The sequence below is a fragment of the Lethenteron reissneri genome, chromosome 45, assembly GCF_015708825.2.
Source record: "Lethenteron reissneri isolate LAM-NWPU_2019-01 chromosome 45, ASM1570882v1, whole genome shotgun sequence".
NCBI lineage: Eukaryota > Metazoa > Chordata > Hyperoartia > Petromyzontiformes > Petromyzontidae > Lethenteron > Lethenteron reissneri.
In genome coordinates this window covers 2,616,971-2,640,635 of record NC_083823.1, presented here as the reverse complement: position 1 = coordinate 2,640,635, position 23,665 = coordinate 2,616,971, and the positions used below count along the sequence as shown (strand labels likewise).

The following is a 23,665-nucleotide window of genomic DNA, read 5'->3' as shown; positions in this document are numbered from 1 at the left end:
ACCATACACACACACAGAGCACCACCAAACACACACACAGAGCACCACCATACACACACACAGAGCACCACCATACACACACACAGAGCACCACCATACACACACACAGAGCACCACCATACACACACACAGAGCACCACCATACACACACACAGAGCACCACCATACACACACACAGAGCACCACCATACACACACACAGAGCACCACCATACACACACACAGAGCACCACCACACACAGCACCACACACCACCACACACCACCACACACACACACAGCACCACACACAACACCACACACACACACACAGCACCACACACACACAGCACACCACACACACACAGCATACCACACAGCACACCACACACACACAGCACCACACAGCACCACACAGAACCACATTCTCGCCGTCACTCACCCGGGGCCACGAGTCGCTTGGGCTGGAGGCGACTCTGCTGCCCTTCGGACCACAGAGAGAACGGGGGGGGGGCTAGGGGGGGATGTATGGACGAGGGGGGATGGATGTATGGATAAGGAGTGATGGATGTATGGATGATGAGGGATGTATGGACGAGGGAGATGGATGGAAGAGGAGGGAGGGATGGATGGAAGAGGAGGGAGGGATGGATGGATGTATGGACGAGGGGGATGGATGGAAGAGGGGGATGTATGGACGAGGGGGGATGGATGTATGGAGGAGTGATGGATGTATGGAGGATGGGGGATGTATGGATGGACGAGGGGCTGGATGGACGAGGGACGATTGGAAGAGGAGGGATGTATGGAGGATGAGGGATGTATGGATGGACGAGGGGTTCCTTGTGCCTGCGTCGCTCGCTCGCTACGTGGCAGATGTTGGGGAGAGCGTCTGGACTCCAGCTGAGGAAGCGGAGGGGAGGGGAGAGGAAAGCTGGAGCTTGGGAGGCAGAGAAATGGGTTGGATTTTACTTTGGATAGAAAAATGTGCCGTTTCCTGTGCTTGGTCTAGTGGTGGTGGTGGGGGAGGAGGAGAGGGAGGGAGGGAATGGACGTCCAGGATTGGGAAAGTGTTTTCAGGCTCACAGCGCTGGTGGAGCTGGCGCGGTTTAAAGTTTGGAGTCAACAGTTTTTTTTATATAATAATAATCCTTTCTTCCTCCTCCTCCATCCCCCCCCCCACTTTCTTAAATTTGCTTTGTTGACTCTGCACTGTGTGCGTGGAAGGCTTCTCACCCAACACATTTGCAAACTTTTCAATTAAGGGTCGTTAAACCTGTTTTTTTTTCAATCTCCCTCAATCAGCCGGTAACAGCAATTGGGCCACAAGCAGAAAAAAAACCGGTTACCGGTTTTCATCACGCGCAAAAGTAGAATGCGTCGTGAATGATCGTGGAGTGATTAGCGCAACGCTGCGCTACGAACCTGGCCACCCGGGTTCGATTCCCGCTCACGGCCAACACCGGTGACGGATTATCTGAACCGGTCCTGGGCCCTCCCCTAGGTCGGCTCAGCCTCAAATGAGTAACCCGGTGCGGTGTGTAAACATCGCCACTGGGGATACAAAGGCGGCCGGGCGTGGTGCTGGCCACCCACCCCCTCGTGTACCAGTGCCGGCCTTCATAGGTGCTCGCAAACAGCACTTGCCCCTACAGTCTGTTACAGGCTACACGGGGGATCTTTGTCTTTGTTATCTTGTACCGCGGTTGATGGCTGAAGTTCGGCACGCTCGATCTGACCACGGGCATCTTCAGAGAGAACGGCGTGAGCCACACTTTACTCCATCGATAACTGCACACGTCCAAGACGTGACATGACTGCCACTGCTGCTGGGACAGACGCAGTGTCAATCGAGAAATCCGCCACGATTGTAATTACAACCGCGCCGCGCCTGGAGATCGAACCGAATGCAGTGCTGCCCCGAGCACGAAGCAATCACGGCACGTTGGACAGAGTCTTGCGTTTTATTGCTTCATACGTTTCTAATTGTGCGGGGTGGGTGGGAGGGGGGGCTGTTATCGGGGTTTTTAAAACCGGTTCGTTTCGTGCGGTCTCCACTTATAAGATCACAAGCCCCATCGCAACAACTCTGCCCACCGCTGTTAGAGGCCATCCACTGAGTAGGTGACGCAAACATCTGTCGAAACGTAACCCCTCCCTCCCTCCCTGTACGCACGCGGACTTCTTACCCCCCCTCCCCCCCACTTGCGTACGAACGCCTGACGCACCCCCCCTGAATCCTATAGAACGACCGATATTTAATCCACGTAGAAACGATCAAGGATTAATAATATTAACGTGTTTTAGCAAACAGATAGTCCACCGCCGGACTATCTAACTCATTTGAAGGCCAATGTCGACAAATTATTGTCGAGGCTTCACCCCCCCCCCCCGTTTCCTATTCGTACATTGTCAGTAGACCCCCCATACACAAGCGGTACGCGTTTGGGTTAACCCCCGCCACTCCCCTAAATGGATGGCCCCTTAAGTCGTGGCCGGGGATCAAACCGGGCCGCTGGAGGTTGTAGGACCGCCGTACCCACGTCGCGCTCGCCATCATAACCATAGCGTGGGAATGTGATAGAAAACACGATCACATTCGCATATTCAACAGTATCGACAACATCTTCTTGGTTCTTTCGGTAAAGTCACGTAGGTAGAAAAATTAAACAAAACATAATATTCATAATAAACGTTTTGTGTCGTAACCCTCCACACCCGACACGGCCAATCAGCAAAAGAAGTGTCACGTTGACAAAAGACAAATAGTTCACTACTTTAGCCCACCGGTGTGTTGAAGCGTGAAACCACAACATTTACAATTTTTGAGTACGACGTTTCGCTGATAATTGAATCCAGCATCATCGGGCAATTCGCCTGAATGGCGAGGCTCTGCTATGGGGGTGAGTGGGGTGGGGGTGAGTGGGGTGGGGGTGAGTGGGGGGTGAGGGTGAGTGCTAGGTGAGTGGGAGGTGGGGTGGGGGTGAGTGGGGTGAGGGTGAGTGGGAGGTGAGGGTGAGTGGGGTGGGGGTGAGTGGGGGGTGAGGGTGAGTGGGGGGTGAGGGTGAGTGCTGGGTGAGTGGGAGGTGGGGTGGGGGTGAGGGTGAGTGGGAGGTGAGGGTGAGTGGGGTGGGGGTGAGTGGGGGGTGAGGGTGAGTGGGGGGTGAGGGTGAGTGGGGGGTGAGGGTGAGTGCTGGGTGAGTGGGAGGTGGGGTGGGGGTGAGTGGGGTGAGGGTGAGTGTGAGGTGAGGGTGAGTGGGAGGTGGGGTGGTGAGGGTGATTGGGGTGAAGGTGAGTGGGGGGTGAGTGGGAGGTGAGGGTGAGTGCTGGGTGAGTGGGAGGTGGGGTGGTGGGGGTGAGTGGGGTGCTGTTGACGCAGTGTTTTGTGATCCGTGGACTGTCGTGTTGCACGTGGAGGCATCTGCCAAACTGCTTGCGGCTTGCTGATGCTCTCCAGATCTCCTCTGGTTGAGAAAAACAAAGTTGCAATTTTCTTTTGAAGTCCTCCTCATCATCCAGTAGCCTGCATATGTTGAGGAATTGCAAGTTAAAACATTGGACCACTCATTGATATGCAAAAATATGCAAATGTTTTCTCTAACCCCCTCCCTCTCTCTGCCTCCTCCCCCCTCTGTCTATTTAAGGCCACCCCACAGAGATGATCACCCCTCTCTGGTTCCTGTGTTGCTCCCTCTATGTATCTTGGTGATATCTGTCTGCTAATATGTCTGTCTATAGTTTTCTGGTTAGATTTTATGTCGCTATTTCATTATACCTGATGATGATTGCTTGTGTTGCAATCGAAACGTCGTATGCTATTATTTAATTTAATTTATTATTTTATCTTTAGACGTGACTTAACCGAAAGAACCAAATAATAATTAAAACATTGTGTTTGTCGTCTGTTGGTTTATCGTGAACCCGATCACCGCCAGACAGCATCGATTTACTTTTGTTGAACCTTGAGATGTCAAAATCCCGAAATTGTCCAACAGAGGGCATCGACTTTACAGTCATACTGTGGGTAAGACGTCCACGACTTTGCAATCGTTCCAATGAGTGTGGGGTTCACCCTATCGGTCGTGTTTTTTTTATTATCCAGCAAGGCAACAATAACAATCAAGAGTTGTTATTCTGTGACTGATGTCGTCATGTTTAAGGATGGGACGTTGACAATAACGTACCTCTTTCTCTCTCTCTCTTTCTCTATTTTTTTACGATCAGAGGAAATGAGAAGATGTTCGGTGTAGTCGGCACTTTTCTTCGTTCATCATTTAGCTTTTTTGTTGTTTTTTTAATGCTTTGCTTTATGTTAACCCGCCCCCCCACCCCTTTTTTAATGAAAAATTTCACAAAAAATGTCACGTTCTGCTCTCCTTACCCCTTCCCTCTCTCTCCCTACTCCATGTCTAGGTTCCCCCTGTTTTCTATGTAATTTTTGTAATGTTATTAATATTAAAAATAAATATTGATATTTCTTATATATTTTTTTTTACGACAACAAGTGCTGCATCTGCACCCAGCCCTTCTCGCAGTCCTACGGCCTCCGACGAGTAGCTCATATCTGCACGCAGAGCTCCCCGTCATCTGCCACCGAGCACACAGCCTTCTCCAGCGCCCACTGCTCCTTGAAGGCCGGGCTGACGCCGATATAGAAGCCAGGGGCGCAACTACGGGGGGAATCAACAAGACAAACAAGTAACAACATGTGAAGAAAGTCTATTTTTAAACAAAAACATTCCAACAATTAACCATAAATGGCACGAACAAAAAAATATTATTGCAAATGCAAAAAAATAATGTTTCCGAGAAATGCACAGCGTAAAATCAAGGCTCCGCTCCTGCTGATGTTATTTTTTGTTACTGAACACAAGGCTTGTTTTACTCTCCGCCACGCTAAGGGGCCGTCCATAAATGACGTCACGCAAATATGATGTCATAAAGCTTTGCCTTCCCCCCCCAAAAAAACATGCTTCTAATCGCTTTAAACTATTGTCATTGTAGCGCGTATTTAATATGGCGCTGCACTCTGATGTTGTAGAAGAAAACATTTGTTAAAACGTCTATTTAATTAAGTAGAACGTTTTGTCTATATTTATTTAAATAAATATATTGTGACGTCTCATTTCTCAACCCCCCCCCCCCCTCTTCGTCACACATCGTCACAAATGTCTGACCCCTCCCCTAGGTGCGTGACGTCATTTATGGACGGCCCCTAATGAAATCAAGACGAGTGATAACTGAATTGTGAGTATTGTACCTTTAACTATTTTCTATTAAACCTGCCACTCTGACAATACACGGGGCAACTAAAACGATATATAAAATAATACAATGAAAATAACTTAATTTATTATCATTTATTTATTTATATTTTTCATCTACTTGACTTTACCGAAAGAACCAAAGAGTATGGATCCTTGCAGTCACAACAACTTCAAATCTACAATTGTCCATGGTTATAGCCGACGTATTATTGTATACCGGGTTGAAAAAAAACATCCCGTAGCTATTTCACTAAGAGTGAGTCGGGATAAATGAGGGGCGGGGGGGACCCACAATCGTGTCTTGAAATAAATATGTCGTTGCGCGCATATGTGGAGCAACAGATATTATGTTACATTGAGGTGGTGGTGGTGGTTGAGCCAGATGATTGCGTCACCTGTTTGATTGCCAGAAAGTGTAAAATTTTATTGTTATAATTTTGATTTTGGCAAGGGAGGTCCCATGATGTAGCTGCTCACCCCAAACGCTCAATGTCCTGATAGTGGCATTGTCGTTGTGCTGTTCGCCTTTTGGCGTCCTCTGATCCAACACCGTTTGAGACAAGGTTCTCAAGAAAGCTGCCTCTGGTGTGGACCAATCAGCTTCAAAGACAATGCAATATATACTATCAGAGCATGTTTTTTGTTTGTTTTCATGCTCACCACAAGTATATGTGGTTAATGCAGACATGATTCCTTGTGAAGTACTCTTGAAGACGCTTGGACACCGTAGTAAGGCACACGTATTTATTTACACAATGTCGTACAGCACTGGAGGGGTGTATCGGCCCCCTCACCCGTATAACTGGGAATACACCTCTAGCTAGCCTTCCTACCCGAGTCCTCCACTAACGGGCTAGGGGAGGCTGTCTGGCCCGACACTGGTCAGTCGGGCTACGGTACCCGGAGTCCCAGAGGACTAACTCTGATTCCGGGACCACGCCACTGGCTCCAGCCTGCGCTGCCCTTACAAAGGCGGCGTCCCAGGGGGAGTCCAGGGCCTATCTGGCCGGTCTTCCGTCTTCCCTTAATTACTCCAAGACTGAACCCCGAGCTCTCTGGCTCATCCCTTTTTATACCCCCCTAGAGGATCGAAACCCCCCTCACGCCGTCCGGTGCGGACGTCGTTGCGGGCACCACCCCGTGTACTCACGGAGTCCCCGCCCACTGTGTTTGTTATCCGTTAGCTCCTATGCAAACAGCCCTACACAAACAGCCCCTCTGTAACAGCCCTACACTTGCAAAACGTTTCAGTTTGGTATTTTAACATCCTAACACGACTGTTTGATTGCCAGAAAGGGTAAAACCCATTCTTATAATTTTGAAATTGGCAAGGGAGGTCCATGAGGTCACATCACCGTGATTATGCCTCCTCATTCGTGTTTGTGAATCGAGTATTGAGTCGTTACGCGTTACATAGTTCGGCTCTGGGTGGTGGCCACAGTCGCACAGCAGAGAGTATTGATGTTCAGATTTGTGCAACAACTTCCCCCACAAATGGATAATAATCAGTGTCACATAGAGACACCTTCCCGGTCCTTAGAACCGGAATACAACAGCTGGGCTCGCCGGGGGGGGGGGGGCATCCCTCGGTCAGAAGAGTAATCTGGCAGAGAGGACATCTGGAGATTCTAGATTTGAAGCTTTCGTCACGTGACTTTACCGAAAAAACCTAAGAATACTTCTGGAGATGCTGGCTGAGACGGTGGGAGGGGAGTTTGTCAAATCAGACGGCTCCGTAGCATTCACATAAAATAGCACAATAGGGCAGCTATAGGAGGGGGGTGGTGGGGGGTGGAGGTGCGGACCACGGGCCTAACCCCACGCTGCGTGGGCCTCCCGAAGCCTGCAAACTAAACCGGATTTATTATTACACCTGACACCGTGGCGTCGAAGCGCGAGGCCTCCCCCAAAAGTGCGGGGCCCAGGGCAGTCACCCCGAAATGTGGTGTACACTAGAGGACGGCTCTGGCTGTGAGTATAGCCACCCAGCCAACGCCTACGGATACATGCCTTTCTGTGCCATCCAACAGAAGTTCTCAAATGTGTTTGGCCCATGGGACCACTCAGCAGATGCAAACATTTCCGCGGACCAGCCAAGCCCCCCATCGCATCGCTTCTCTCTCAATACCACTGATATGAAATCCACACGACCACGGGGAGAGAGACATGCGAACTCACAATCGTGCAGGTGCCAAGGGTCGGGATCGAACCCACGACCTCCGGCATATCAGGCGACGGAGTTAACATCTCGCCACCATGGCGTCTCATAGTCCTGCTGGGTGGACTGAGGCAGAGGGATTCCATAAACGTGCTCATAGCTTCATCTGCCACGCCGAGAGGTTGAACCGGCAACCTGTGGATTGCAGGCTCGGTGTGCTCACCATTATCCCTGCGGTTGCATCCACGGGCTAATCAACGCCTTCGGACTTCTCCGAGCTGGGAAAGGGAACCAACTCCCCCTCTCGGCGAATTGGAGGAATGGGCTCAGAAAAGACGCAGGAACCCAATAGCTGTCAACCCACACGGTTTATAACCTCGTATTCTTGTACAGGGACATGGAGGTTTCAGGTCCATGCGGCGAACAGCCGTTTCAATACGGGCAAAAATGTGTCTATTTGTTTGTGTTTCTCCCTTGTGATGGGACTTTTTAGGATGAACGTTGAGATTATAAGGGCACCGGGTGACCAATAAGGTCTGAATTGGTCTGTAATAAGGTAGGCACTGATAAGGGGTTGACAGGTATGGTATAATAATAGGGGTTTTCCCCTTTTTTCTGGCAACAAAACTGAAACCTTTTACGAGGAATCATGTGTGCATTAACCACAATACTTGTGGTCAAAATGCAAACAAAAAACACACTGATAATATATGCATTGTACTTGAAACTGATTGGTCCACACCAGAGACGGCTTTCTTTTGAGCCTCGTCTCAATTGGTGCTCGACCAGAGGACGCCAAAAGGCGTACAGCTCAAAGACAATGCTGCACTATCAAAGTAATGAGGGCTCGGGGTATGCATCTACATCATTAGACCTCCTTTGCCAGTACCAAAACATAATAATAGGGTTTTTCCCCTTTTTTCTGGCAACAAAACTGAAACCTTTTACGAGGAATCATGTGTGCATTAACCACAACACTTGTGGTCAAAATGCAAACAAAAAACACACTCTGATAATATGGTACAGTGTAGTGTATAGTATAGTGTATAGCATACCTGTAAACCCACACGGTTTACCCGTATTCTTGTACATATAAATTGAGTTTTCATGTCCATACGGCGTACAGCCGTTTCAATACGGGCACACAAATATATTTGTGTTTCTCCCTTGTGATGGGACTTTGTGGGATGAACGTTGAGATTTATAAGGGCACAGGGTGACTAATACGGTCTGAATTGGTCTGTAATAAGGTAGGGCACTGGTATGCGAACCATGTTTCAAAGTTCATTTTTGAAGCGTAATTTGTTGAACCAGGTGAGAGGATGAGCCGCACTTGCAAGAATGACCTCTGGGTCGAACAAAAAATGAAAAACGCAATAAAAGACGCACAGCAAAAGAAGCTAGTTAGAAATCAAAATGAAAACAACCAAATAGAAATGTAGGAAAAACTAAGGCGTTGTAAAATCTAAATTGAAAACGGTGAACGAAGATAAATCATTGCCAAACTACAATACATTTACAGTTAAACAAGTTGGCTCAGACACACCAATATAGATCCACGGTCATTGTGTTGGTATGCAGAAAGACAAGAACATACTGTAGCCAAATTCAAGTATGCAGTATCGATCAATCGATTTGTCAAAGCCACGGAAGGAAACGTTGGTTGCGTCTTTCAAGCTGACAGGTCGTCAACTTTGCAGCAGGTACCGGCAATGCAATGGGAATTCCCATGGCACGTGGTCACCTTATAGAGGTTGGATTATATAGTGCCTTAGTCCAAGGCGCTTTAAAATATCGTATTATAAATGCCCGGCGTTACGTTTGTCTGCCAATTAAATTATAAGAGAGCCTTTCAGAAGGCCTGAATCAAAAAGTTATTGAAAGTGGACCCCCCCCCCCCCACCACCAGATGTGGGGGTAAAAAGTTGCTCCAACAGGTTTACAACAATTGTTGACCTGAAGCAGGTGGAATGCTTCACTATTCTGGCAACTCGTCCGATGATGCTGGTTGATGTAATTACCAGCGAAACGTCGTGTACTCAAATTGTAAATGTTGTGGGTTTACCCTCCAACACACCGGCGGGCTGAAGTAGTCACTAATTGTCGCGTTGCTTACGTGACAAACCTTACTGGCTGTGTCGGGTGGTGGAGGGGTTACGACACATTAATATTTACGTGATCTAACCCAAAAACCTTTATTATAGACAACACGGTACCCGAATAATATTGCTTCTGCCCCCCCCCCATTTCCCTAACCCTTCTCTTCCTGACACCACACGGCCCCCCCCGCATCCCTCTTCCCTGGCTCCTACGACCCCCCCTCTTACCCTATATAATCCCTTGTCACAAATAGCTCTCTCTACTCACTCCAGTAATTTTGCTGTGGCTGTTCCACCTGATGACGGAAGCTTGTGTTGCCTCCGAAACGTCGTGATTTAATTTAGTTATTTTCATTTTTTTTATTTGTGTTTTTTTATTTTTCATGTACGTGACTTTACCGAAAGAAGCAAAGAGTATGTATCCTTGCTGTCACGAAAACTTCAAATCTAGAACTAACCCTTCTCGCCAAACTTATTTATCGCAACGCCTTCTACACCTGGCCCAGTGGCTCCATCCCTCCTTCCCCTGCCATGATGGACCCTTCCTGCCCCCTGCAAACGACGACCCCTCACTTCCTTGCGAGTGGGTGCCTCTCGCCCTCCCTTTTGAACCGCATTGCCCTTCCAATTCATCCCACCGAGGCCCAACGATTCCCACACCCCTCCCCTTCTCATCCCCCTAACAACAACAACAACGTTGTGGTGACGTTATCATGGCACCTTGTGCCTTGCTAAGGTGCCGATGGGTTGACTGACTGAGATGGCTGGCAGCTGCACCGTGCTCCACCACTGTTGCCAAAAACACAAATCTGGCTGTCGCCTGATGATGCTAGTTGTAATTACCGGCGAAACGTCGTACTCGAATTGTAAATGTTGTGGGTTTACTCTGGAAGATTTTGCTGTTTTTTCCTGGATTTTGTTGTTGCGTGTAGTCACTTTAAGATGTTTCTTGTTCATGTTTTTGTTTGTTGCGGTTGCACCCGAGTCAAGAGCCGCATGGCTCACCGGGTTATACCTAATACATGAAACTGAAACTCTCCAACAGACCGGTGTGCTGTACTCGTAACGAATTGGGATGTTTTGTTTACGTGTCAAACCTTACGAATTGGCTGTATCGGGTGGTGGCGGATTTAACGACACATTTATGATCACGCGCTCTAACCCCAAAACCTCTATGATGGATAATATTGGTCGCGAAAGTCGACTACGTGTTAAACTCCGCGTTTTAACCGCCCGGCGCTCCGCTCGTTGTTGTGAGCGTCGCTCCTCCGCCCTCCGTTGTTGTTGGAGGGCGACTGCCTCCAACTGCCCAGTAGCGTCCTTCACGAGCCTTCCCCTCCACAGAGGCCGATCTTGACACCGCTGGTACCAGTCATCGGCAAGTTCACTCAGCTTCACGTCCTCATGTACCGCATCAGCTCCATCTCTTCTCTATCCCATGCCGTGTCCCCTTTAGCCCCCTATACCCAACCGAACATAAATCAGCTGCTTGGGCATGCGGTGGCTGGGTATGCGGACGAGATGACCCAGCCAGCTCAGCCTCACTCACTGATGGAGCTGTGTCCAGATGTCTTCTTGGTTCTTTCGGTAAAGTCACGTAGAAGGGAAGTAATAAAATAATAAAAATAAAACATAATAATTTATTATATCATATTATTATAATATTTTATTATATTATTTTATTATATTATTATATTATTTTATTATATTATTATATTATTTGATTATGTTTTATTTTTATTATTTTATTACTTTCCTTCTACGTGACTTTACCGAAAGAACCAAGAAGATGAATCCCTGCAGTCACGAAAGCTTTAAATCGAAAAATGTGTCCAGATGTTTCAAGGATCTGTGAGCTCCTCACACAATCCAGTCTGGTAGAAAAAAAACCCAAGATGGGTCGTAGGCAGGCCAGCCTGAACGTTTTAAACCGCCGGAGACGTTCCCATTCAAGGGCCTCCACGCTTCGCAAGCGGAGAGAAGCGAGGCCATAACCGTGGCCGAGGAGACCAAGGTAGCCTCCTCAACAACAACAGCAGCCGCCATTCGTCACTAAGTGGCGGTGATGTCACCACGGCGCCTGTGCCAGGCCAGGTGCACTTTGAGGGTCGCGTGAAGTGTCGAAAGCTCTCTGGCAGCAGGAGGAGGTCTCGCTGACACAACTCAGGTGGACTGCCATGGAGTTGACCGACTGAGATGACTGGCAGACTACACCCCACCCCCCCCCCCCCAGGTAAACCCCCTCCCCTCATCCCCCCATCCCCCCCAGGTAAACCCCCTCCCCTCATCCCCCATCCCCCCAGGTAAACCCCCTCCCCTCATCCCCCCATCCCCCCCAGGTAAACCCCCTCCCCTCATCCCCCCATCCCCCCCAGGTAAACCCCCTCCCCTCATCCCCTCATCCCCCCCAGGTAAACCCCCTCCCCTCATCCCCCCATCCCCCCCCCCAGGTAAACCCCCTCCCCTCATCCCCCCCAGGTAAACCCCCTCCCCTCATCCCCTCATCCCCCCCAGGTAAACCCCCTCCCCTCATCCCCTCATCCCCCCCAGGTAAACCCCCTCCCCTCATCCCCCCATCCCCCCCAGGTAAACCCCCTCCCCTCATCCCCCCATCCCCCCCAGGTAAACCCCCTCCCCTCATCCCCCCATCCCCCCCAGGTAAACCCCCTCCCCTCATCCCCCCATCCCCCCCAGGTAAACCCCCTCCCCTCATCCCCCCATCCCCCCCAGGTAAACCCCCTCCCCTCATCCCCCCATCCCCCCCAGGTAAACCCCCTCCCCTCATCCCCCCATCCCCCCCAGGTAAACCCCCTCCCCTCATCCCCCCATCCCCCCCAGGTAAACCCCCTTCACCCCTGTAACCCCCCCCCCGCAATCCCCCACCCCCCGCATCCCCCCGCCCCCGCATCCTCTCCCCCCCCCCCCCGGAGCCCCCCCTCGCGCGTGCGCTGAAACAAACATGGCGGCTGGAGCCGACCCCGGTTTCCCGCTCCCCGCGCCGCTGCCGCCGCTGCCGCCACCGCAACTGGGCCTCGACGAATCGTCGGACAGCGACACTGACCACGATGGCGGCGCCAAAATGAAGCGGAAAGTATCCACGTCCGGACAGATCCGCTGCAAGGTGAGACGACGTTCGCCATTCCGCCGATTTTTCCCACCCCGCTTTTGCGGTCTCACCCTCTGCACGGCTGTCCGGTCGCGCCGGCGGCCTAGCGCAGGATGTCCGTAGCAATACTAGGCAAGACCGGTGTCCCCGGCGTCTCTGCGGGCTGGCGAGATAACATAAGGATTTATAATTTTGTTGACAAATGTTTCGTAAAATGTGTTCCACGTCGTTGCGTTGACCTACAACTTGCCGTGTTGTAGAGGAATGAGTAGTTTTTTAGCGTAAGTTTTGTTTGAATGCTTTCGAAGACCGTTATTTAAAGTCCCACAGGCTTGCATAGAGACCCATAGCCCCACATAGTCATTGATTTGTACAGACTTGCATAGAGCATCGTAACATTACATAGACATGGCCTTGTATACACTTGCAAATACTTGTTTTATATAGGGACCCAGATACTTACATTGACACACGTACCGTACGCACCCAGATATGATCGCCTTACACATACATGGCACTTAAAAAGGCTTTACATTAAGAACCATAAACTCGTTTATGGATCGGTTTATAGACTGAGGCGAGTCGGTGGCACGCAGAGGAACAGGAATGATCTTGATAATGGACTTGAACAGGGGAAAGGTAGTCGACAGGCCCGGACTGAATAAAGGAATTGAGTTTGAGACCATGGGAGAGAGAGAGAGAGAAGAGGAGAGAGGCTGACCGGGTGATCTTACAGGTTGCTTGGAGCAGAGTGTGTGCATGAGGAGAGGGGGGATATGTGTAGAAGTGAAATGGGATGGGTTGGGCTCGACAGGGGCGATTCTATTGAGAGCAGGTGACTCCAATCTTGAATTTTGTTCTTGGGGAATGTGGTCTCATTTACTGGTGGCGGCTGAGATGTTCGGCAGCGGAATTCTGAATTTTCTCGAGTTTGGAGATGATGGATATTGGGAGGCAGTCGATCAGAGCCTTGCAGCTGGGGCTCCACTGTGACGAGATGTTAACTATCTCGCCTTGTATACAGGAGGTCGTGGGTTCCATCCCGTCCCTGACGCCTGCTGCTGTATATTTGCAGTTTGCTTATTCGCTCTCCCCGTGTTCGCTTGGATTTTCCTCCGTGCACTCCGAGTTTTCCCCTCCACATTTAGAATCAACTTGCGTTTAGAGTATTTGGCAGCAATAAATGCCCGCGTGATAATAAGCCACTTCGTTGAGCTATCATTTGTGGTCAGGTTGCTTCTGTAAAATAGGTTTTTTAAAATATCTCAGTGGCCCTTACCTGGTAAAATAAAACGTTATTTGTTTCGTCGATTCGGTATTTGTGACAAAGTGCATGGATGAGGCTTCTGGGTGGCAACTGCGGTAAGGAAATGGTGGATGTCTGAGATGTTGTGTAGATGGAGCTATGAGGTCCTTCAGAGTTGAGATGTGCGGGGAGAGACTTGACACATCGGAGTCAATGAGAACCTCCAAGGCTTCGCACATCAACAGTTGCCACTGTAACAGAGTCGAGGAAGGTGCACGCTCAAACTGGAGTCTAGTGAGAAAGGACTTTTTGAAAATCACTACTTATTTTTTGAACAAAGACGGTTACCGAAGCACACGCTTTCGAATGCGCTTCTTCGGCCGTCTGGAACGCTCTTCCTTTTCGATATTAGGAAGCCACTGGGAGCTATGCACTTTTTTGGGAACTGCTTTTTGTGTTTAGTTGTCCTTCCCCTCTGCACATCCGATTATCACGGTTGGCTACGTACGGTGCGATAGAAGTTCAACATACATACATTTGGGCAACACATTATTCGGAAAACAATTCTTTTCAGAGACTTAAAAATATCAGTTTCATTGGCATTCGATGAACCTCTTGCTACGTGGTATCGGGCGACGTGGGAAACTACAGCGCCCCTAGTGTCTGGATAAGAGGTCACTTTAAGAAATCTCACAAGTACGATGCTGTAGTGATGACATATCTTTCTGTGGACCATTGTAATAATAAATATACTTTTATATTGTGCCCTGTGATATAACGAAATGTATCGGAGCAGAAAAAAAATCAATTTGCAACCCAGGGGATTTAGCATTCAATACTAAATGTGATTAAAATCACAAGACCGTGAAAAATGTGTGTGAGGCTTATTTAAAGCTGAAACCAAACATTGAAGAGATTTGTGAACACTACATCACTTGATTGTTATCTATTATAAGCCGTTCTTCTAAGCATGCTTTGTCTTCTGGAGGGACTGGTACTTGTCATAGGAATGGGTAGTTTGCATCGAAATCTCCAATAGAGAATAGTGGTGCTCGTTGGAAGGAGGCACTTCAACTCGTTTGCTGCAGCATCTAAAGTAACACATCTTTGCAACGATCGAAATCTTCACCTAACAGAGCCTCACTCGGTCTCAAGGCTTTGCTTTTGGATGGTCTTGTTTTGAGATATTTGGCCAAATTCTTGTTTAGGTTCATTTTGTGGGACAAAAACCAGTGTCTAGAAGTTAATGACTCAAACGCTTTTAGATTTGAAGCTTTCGTGACTGCAATGATTCATATTCTTAGGTTTTTTCGGTAAAGTCAAGTAGGTAAAAAACACATAAAAAAGTAAAATAAAATAAAATAAAAATTACGACGTTTCGGAAGCTTGCGTTGCCTCCGAAACGTCGTGATTTTTATTTTATTTTACTTTTTTATGTGTTTTTTACCTACGTGACTTTACCGAAAAACCTAAGAATATCAAACGCTTTTGTTCTTTCGGTAAAGCCACGTACGTATAAATTAAAATACCTTCGTGACTTTACCGAGAGAACTAAAGAGTATGGATTCCTGCAGTCACGAAACCTTCAAATGAAGATTGAATAACTCAAACTCCAGAAAAAAACTCATACATGTGAGTAAAGACACTTTTGTATGGCGTCTGAAGAACGATTGACAAAATATTATAACTGTGTTTGAGTCTGGTAATCCATTCAACGACATCAAGAGTTGGGTGTATGTATGTTGAACATCTTTCGTACCACACATAACCAAGCGTGCTAACCGGAGGCAGCATTCGTAGCCCCTTTATAAATACAATTTATTGTACTTCCTCTTGCGGACAGAAGATTGCTGCCATACAGGTGAGGAGAGCTGTTTGCCGTATTGACGACCTCACCCTGTCTCTCTCTCTCTCTCCTCAGTCATGAATGCCCCCCTCTTGCTTCTCTTTGCCTCTTCTACAGGTGTTTCTAGGTCCAGTGCTCTTCTGAAGTTGCTCACGTTAATCCACCCATCTGTGTGCCGACCACTCGTGTTACTTGCCTCTTGTTGCCTCACTGCGAATTGTTTCCTTGCCAACCTTGCCGTGTATAACACTTTACCTCCGCCTGCTTTAACACCCCAATGCTGTATAAACGTGGAACTGTGACATACTGACGTCTTCCCAAAGCCATAGTAGTAAATGAGACTATGAACGTAGTCGATCATAAGTTAGGCAGCTTTGTCGGGGCCTCGCCTGGATGGTTCTTGGATGGTCGACCAGCATGTAGTTATATCCTGTGAGGCTTCCTGGTAGACGGCAGAGGGGAGTGCAACACAATATCTTTGTTGTACTGCACTACTCCCCCCCCCCCCCCCCCATATCTATTCTTCAGAAAACCGGCGTTGACCAGTGCGTTGAATTATTGGTGAAATAATCATTGCGACCTCTACGGTGGGTTGAGAAAAGGGCTGTGCTTGTGCATAATACAGGGGGCTTGAGAAGGAGGTCAAGGTGGACGACCTGGACGACTGTGTGAGCATGTAGAGGGATAACGATACTGTGATTCAATTACATACATTGACTCCAAAGGTTTAGAAACACACATTCAAATTGTGTGTCAGAATAGATATATTCTATTTACTATTGCATGGGTGCATGTAACCACTGTAGCCACTAGCGGCCGCTGCATTCACTATACAGTACTGTAATGTAGAAAAATACAGCATGGAATGGTGATCTTGAATGGAAACGAATAATTAAACCATTAAAAAAGACATTCGCACCCACAGATGTCTATAATACAATAATGTGTTGAAACAGTGGGCATATCATACTACATGAGAAAAAAAGTTTTGCTCGCTTGCTGCTTGGCTGACTGGTGCACGGGTGATATCACCTGCATCCCACGGCATTGAGCTGGGTTCGTGTGAACTGACGCCATGCCTAAACCCCCCTCCCACCATCCTGGACGTGCATCCCGCGCAATTGCACGGACAGTGCTGAGATAATTTTTAGACAGATGCAATCGGTCATAGGTAGAGAAGAATAGGGAGGTATTGAATAGAGGCAGACAGTTGCTGGCATGGAAGGCGGCAGGTGGACGGTAGTTCCAGACTATGTGGCAGCAGACGAGAATGAGAATCGTAAGATAAGCAACTTCGGAATTTGGAATGCAGGTATAAGTTTGGGGAATCTGCTGAGAAGAGAAACATTTGACATGTCTTCAAAAACCTCCACCAATCAGAAAACGATTACTTTTCCAAAAGTAAGTCTCCCAGCACCGTGTCTCAATCAACATACATGTATAAAAAATATGTTGGTAAATGTATGGCAGAGTAGAATAAACAACTGGAAGTTTGGAATTGAATGTGACAGGAAAAATGTGTGGTTAGAATCAGTTCGAGGTTGGGATGGGTGTGACATGTGTCCAGGGTGGAGGAGGGAAGATTACCAAGAGAGGCATCGGGGTGTCACTCACAGGTTGGCAACCGAGATGAAGAACAGACCTTGTTGAGATATGGTGTCAGCATCTGTGGATTTTAGTAGATGGAAGCAAGCTGCTGCAAAGAGGGCGGGGGGGGGGGGTCATGGTTGTCGTTGGCATTGGTCATGTTGACCGCTGACTTAAAACTTTGGTATGTATGCCTGTATGTACGTTGATCTTCGTTTGCACCGTACGTAGCCAACCGTGGTAATCAGAGGTTGGGTGAAGGTCACCAGCGCGGTAATGTGGAATCAAGCAATGGGGTCCCATGACGCCTCCCGGCCTTCATCTCACTCGGCTCGACAGACATCAAAGTACGCGTAATGCCACGCCGCGCTGGTTTATGCACAAACATGCCCTGGCCCACCCACCAGCCAATATCCGCCTGCGAGAGGGAGCGTGTGGTGGCGACTGGGCTTTTGAAAACCCCTGGCGGTATCCCTCGTGTGGCCCTGTTGGCTTGGGAGGCCGATTACGAGCCGCGGTATTGAGCCGCCACTGCTGAGATGCTGGGAGTGCTAAAGATAAGCTGTACGCGGAGCGTTTTTTTCATTGTAAAAATAAGCGAAACAAAAAGATAATCGTCGCGCAGTGACATTTAAATTTAATTGGTAATCATGTGCGTAGCGGGTTGCACCACTTGAGTTCGCGTGATGTGGAGTGGTATTGGAGTGGTCACGTGATGCTCGTGGCCCATGGGGGATCACTAGGTATTGTGTCCTGCTTAACGCGAGTGTAGTATTTTTTAAAGATTTTATTTTTTGTGAGATTCATTGAGAAACTTAGCTTTTGTATAGTGGTTCAAGCTGTAATTGATGTACACTCCGCACCACCGATTAGCATGGTTGGCTACGTTCAACATACATCCATACTCCATAAGTAAGTAAATGACTTTACAGTGTTGATCAAAATTACTCTTCGGTAATGTTGCATTTCACTCGGTCTCAAAATTCGAGCATTGGCTCCTAGGGTGGGAATCCAGGTTGCACCCGCACCTGATTGACGAGTGGGCCCAGGTTCAGAAAATGCCCCTAAAGTTGCTTTTAGTCAGGCAGGCTAAAATTATACTAGGGTCCTAAATGTTATAAAAGGTTATGAATCCCAAGTGAATATGAATACTGGTGTCCAAATGAGATCGCAGCCCTCGCTTGCATAGATGCTGTTGCTAGGGATTACATCATCACGCCCACTGTGTCAGCCAATCTGCAGCCAAGAAGACAAACCCGTTCAACATGACCATCTGATGACGGACGCTTGTGTTGCGCCCGAAACGTCGTGATTTATTTTATTTTATACTTACGTGACTTTACCGAAAGAACCAAAGAGTATGACCATCATAATTATCATCACTTCGTCCAATTCAACCGGTCTGTATGTTATTAATATTGATTATATAAAGTATTAATCTTCTTATGAACGTTACAAAAAATAAATTTTGTCATTAACTATGTCATGTTATGAATTGCTACTGGTTACAATTGACTTAAGAGTGGTGCTGACCACCCCTAAAATCTTAACTTTCGAACATCAAATGTCTTAGCTCCCTTATCTTTTCCCAGAGTTATGAAACGTCTTAAACTGAATGTACACAATGTTTAGGATTTCGCACGTCATTGTCTGTGCTTATCTATATATATAAAATCGCAAATCTGTCTGTCTGTGTCGCCGGACCATACGCAGTTTCATTGGACGAAATGTGAGGGATTTGCGAGACGCGATTGGTCCGGCGGTTGCCCCTGGCAACGGGTAGCAACGCATTCGCTGCGGGATGGACGCCATTTTTAATTCCCGTTAAAAATATGCGCACGCATTAACACGCGACTCTGAGGTAAATTCATCAAAGTTTCACGTCCTCTTCACTCCCCTCCACCCCAATGTGTGCTATTACTATTATAGGGTCGGTAGATAATAAAATTATAGCGATTAGACAGTATTATTGTAGCGCGGGGGGGGGGGGGGGGTGTAACGGCCCCGGTACCCAGCCTCAGCCGGGTGGGCAATTTAGGCGAGGCCGGAGGCTCTGCACGGTACTAGGCCTCGACACCCCACCACACTATAGGCCGTACATATTACTGCACAGCGGCCGAGGAGATCGTGGCTGGGGGGGCAGGGGTAGCAGCCCATCTGTGTATATATGTAAGGTTATTAAGAAATATATTTTTCACCCGGGCAACGCCGGGTACTTATGCTAGTGATTATAGAAATCTGAAAACAAAATTTTCTTTTTTTGACTGCCCCTAAATATGGCCACTACGTAGGATGGACATTTTAAAAATATTACAGTCATATTTCTTATAGGATTGACACAATCATCATCATCATCATAATCTCAAAGGAATGACACTTATGATTAACGTAATGTTATGGAGAAGCCCGGCATCTGACACATGGGATCTCCGCTGCTGGCTGAGGACCAACTGCAGGGATGAGTGCCGTTCAACGCCTGCAAGGAAGGATGTGGTCGCTCCCACACAAACACTCACACACACATACACACATACACACACACGCGCCTGTGTGTACAAACAAAGACAAACATCCCCGTATAGCCTCAACAGACTGTTGGGGGAAGTGCTGTTAGCGAGTAGCACCTATGAAGGCTGGCACTACACACGAGGGGGTGGGTGGCCCGGCCGCCTTCGTCTCCCTCGTGGCGACATTTGCACACTACACTAGGTACTCATTTGATGCCGAGTCAACCTAGGGGAGGCCCAGCACCAGTTCAGATAATTGTCACCGGTGTTGGCCTGTGAGCGCGAATTGAACCCGGGCAGCCAAGTTTGTTAACGCGGCGCGCTAACTGCTGCACCACCGCTCCCCACGCGCACACTCGTGCGCGCACCGACACGGACAGTGAGAGCCCGTGGAGATGAATTGAGTTGGGGGCCCGCTGGGTGCGGTAGGAGGGATTGACCGGTCGACCGTGATGAAACGATCACGGAGCGCAAATTGACACTGGCCTCAATTTACTCTGCTTACAAAACAGCCGCCTTATCTGCCGCACCTCACCTGCAATCGCTTTCTCTCTCACACTCCAGTCTTTGCGACCTTCTTCGCCGCCGCTGGCCACCTCTTCCAGAATCCTTCCTGTGCATATGCTAAGTAAGGCAATGCACGCGCCTCTGACGGCTTTTGCGGTAAGCTGTTCCGTCGTTGGGTGGGAAGGGGGGGCTGCTGGGTAGGTCGTGAGTTGTCGGGGTGATAAAATGGTGCCTTAAAACACAATGCCTGACATCGGCATTTATCACATGCCCAACATATCCGGGCTTAATTGTTATCATAATTTTATTGTATGTAGCGTCATCCGTACCATAGCATCTCAAAAACGCTCTACCGTAATCGCGACGTTTACATCAAAGAAAGGGGATAAATCCCTATTGAAGGAATTCGTGAAAATGATTCTCAGGTGCAGAAATCAACAAAGTTACATCGAATTGGCCAGATGACCGTTTAGAAAATATAACATTTTTGAATTAATTGTGATCACCGTGTAATTGTAGTTTAATCTTTGGCACACCTGCATAATTGTATTTGCATGAAGTATCACTGTAACTCTCATTTTGGTTCGCAATGCTGCTGTAATTGGAGGTGACCCGAGATGGCAATCCAACAAGTGGTGTGTTTTGTCTTTTTCTCTCAATTTTGTTCCAACAAGTGAGAAGCCTGCCTGTACGTTTTATGTTTTCTGAAAGGAAGATGCTGTTGTGTGCCGGTCTATTCTAAATGGTAGAGCAGATAAGTTCTTTAATTTGTGGAACTGCCCATAAGTATCTGATCTTGGAAAATATTAGCTACCAAAGTCACTCCTGCCTTCGCCCACATCCAGCATGGGGAGAATCCGGTCACACTTCAAACAACGGGTGCCTAGAATACGGCCTTTGTCATCACCACCGCGTCTGGGTGTCAAACCGTTGCCTGTTGTTAGCCGACATGTCTGCTTTTCTTCGTGGCACGTTGCTATGGTCACAGTTCAAACATTAGTCTGCTTTGTGTGCTTCCTGCTTAAAATAGAAGCAAGGTTAAAATTAGACTCACAAAAGAGAGTTATGTGTTTGGGAGGGCGCGGGGGAGGGCTCGAGAGGGGAGCGGAGTTGTAAGAAGAAGGCATCCTCGGTGTGAGAGTATTCGGGGTGAGCCCTCACTTCCCCCTGAACTTGTTCATACACTACAGAGACAGATCCCCCACGTAGCTTGCATAGACTGTTTGGGCGAAGTGTTGTTTGCGAGCACCCATTCAAGCTAGTACGGTGCACGAGGAGCTGGTGTGGACTGGACCGCCTGCCCGTTCGCCTCCTGTCTCCCCAGTGTTAATGTTCACGCACTGCTCTCAAAGTAGACAATTGAAGGCTGAGTTGACCCAGTGGAGGCCCATGACAGGTTTCAGTTACCACTTCCCACTGTTGTTAGCTGCGGCGGTAAATTAAAAATACTGGCACAGTGCACCGACCACTGCACCACTGTTCCCCGCACACGGCCGATATAAACACAACTGTTAAATAGCAGACGGCCCAACCTTCCATGACCTCCCTTGGTCTCATCACCACCACCTTAAAGTGTCTCCCCCTTGTTCGCTCACCGCGCTGCAATGCCTGTCTTGTATCCTGCCCTCCTCCATCCTGCACACGTGTCCCACCCATAACAGCCTCATGTTCCTGATTTACATCGACAATTCGTTTCTGGGCTTTCAGGTTGCTACCCTGGCCTGCCATGATATCCTTTGCATCTTCCTCGTATACCCAATACTCAAACTTCACAAGCTTCCTTTCTGTGTGCTTTGCTGAAGTCCATCTCTCTGACCCATGCAAATAAGACATTAACCCCGAAGTCTAAAACCCATCTGTCAATATGAAAGTTAAATACATTAATGTATGAACTTTACTTGAGACGAGAGATGAAGATAATCAGCAGCGTCGTCATGGAGAATATAAATAACAATATAAATAAGCAGATGTTATGCCGCCTTCACGTATCAGACCCTTCACATGAATGCTTTGTTTTACACATCCCATCACCCACATGGCCACATAATCACCCACACTAGTGTCTTTTACTTCCCATGTGCAGTGCTGTAGAGATGTTCCTCACACGGCAGTCACACTGACGTTTTTATATATCGGAGATGGCATTTTTTTCCATGGTTAAGTGCAAATCCGGCATTTATTTGATGTGCATTTGTGCAGTCACCAGTGACCAAGCTTACACCATCACCACAGGCGGCCGAAAACCCGGATTCTAACCTTGGGTCTCGGCGATGATGGCTCCGTGCTCTGACCCCAGAACCGCCTAGCTGCCTAAGCTCACAATGCAAGCATCGTGTCATGCATCGACAAACTTGTTTTTTCCCCCGATCCACCTACAGTGTACATACAACGCAATGTATGTTGTATGTCCAGTCAGCTGTCATAGAGGAAAAGAGGAAGGTCTTGAGCCTGGACTTGAACAGGGGCAGGGAGTCTACAGGACCTACAGGACGGATGGCTGTGGGAAGGGATCTGCAGATGATTGGGGCTGCAGTGGAGAAATAGTGACCTGCAGGGTAGTGACCTCCAGGGGGCCTTCAATTAGAACGGTTGGCTACTTGCGGTGTGAAATAAGTTTAACATTACATATCTACGTACGATATAAGAACCTTTTTTGCTGGATCGGAGAGTGCGTGCAGGATGGAGTTGTTGTTGCAGGGTTTACGGAAACCCGAAACTCTGCAAACCCCTCCCCCCCCCCCCCCCCCCCCGTTGCATCATTTGCATAAGTCAAACACGTCAGCATGGTGGTTGCAGGGTTTGCACAAGCGATTTGCAGGCTATGCAAATGATATTTTGTAGAACTCCCGAGAGAAATGATCACTTCGCAGATGGGGCGATGAGATCATTTCACACAAAGGAGCGGAGAGATGGAACGTGGCCATCGCATGCCCATGAAGGATGGCAATGAAATTGGGGTGCCTTCACCCAGCAGTGGATAGACGATGGCCGGTCATGGTGATGATGATGTTAATGCAAATTATATGCTCATATAAAATGTTTCCGATGGGGGGTAAAAAAATATACGGACAGAATGGGGCAAAAAAAATTAGATTTTGGAAATCAAATCCTGACAGTCCATTGAACTGTGAAGGGGCTGAATCGTCATCAGCCGTGCTTTATCATCTGCTGGATGAAGAAGGCCTTCCCTCGCAATCAACATCCCTCACTTCACCTATAACCTGCACACCGCCTTATTTAATCGCTCCATCTCCATACCGCGTGCTTATCTTCGGCATATTCCCTCCTTTGGCCGATATTCCAAAATTTAGTCTCGACCATTGGCCATCATCCCTTAAAGCTAAGACTTGTCCCGCCAAACCTCG

The 23,665-nt window shown here is 48.2% G+C and overlaps 2 protein-coding genes across 3 annotated transcripts in view; one reads left to right on the top strand and one right to left on the bottom strand.

Annotated features, from left to right (window-relative positions):
• The window catches only part of PID1 (phosphotyrosine interaction domain containing 1), a 43,859-nt gene extending 42,817 nt beyond the window's left edge, over window positions 1-1,042 (bottom strand). Inside the window, exon 1 of the mRNA XM_061570243.1 lies at window positions 420-1,042. The gene's annotated coding sequence lies outside the window, so the exon portion shown is untranslated. The remainder of the gene's footprint in view (window positions 1-419) is intronic.
• Window positions 1,043-12,455: 11,413 nt separating this feature from the next.
• LOC133353981 (diacylglycerol kinase delta-like) overlaps window positions 12,456-23,665 on the top strand; it is a 70,672-nt gene continuing 59,462 nt past the window's right edge. For both annotated transcript variants that reach the window (XM_061570540.1, XM_061570538.1), the window contains exon 1: window positions 12,456-12,622. In XM_061570540.1, coding sequence (XP_061426524.1) covers window positions 12,461-12,622 — 162 coding nt within the window. In that variant the 5' untranslated portion in view covers window positions 12,456-12,460. The remainder of the gene's footprint in view (window positions 12,623-23,665) is intronic.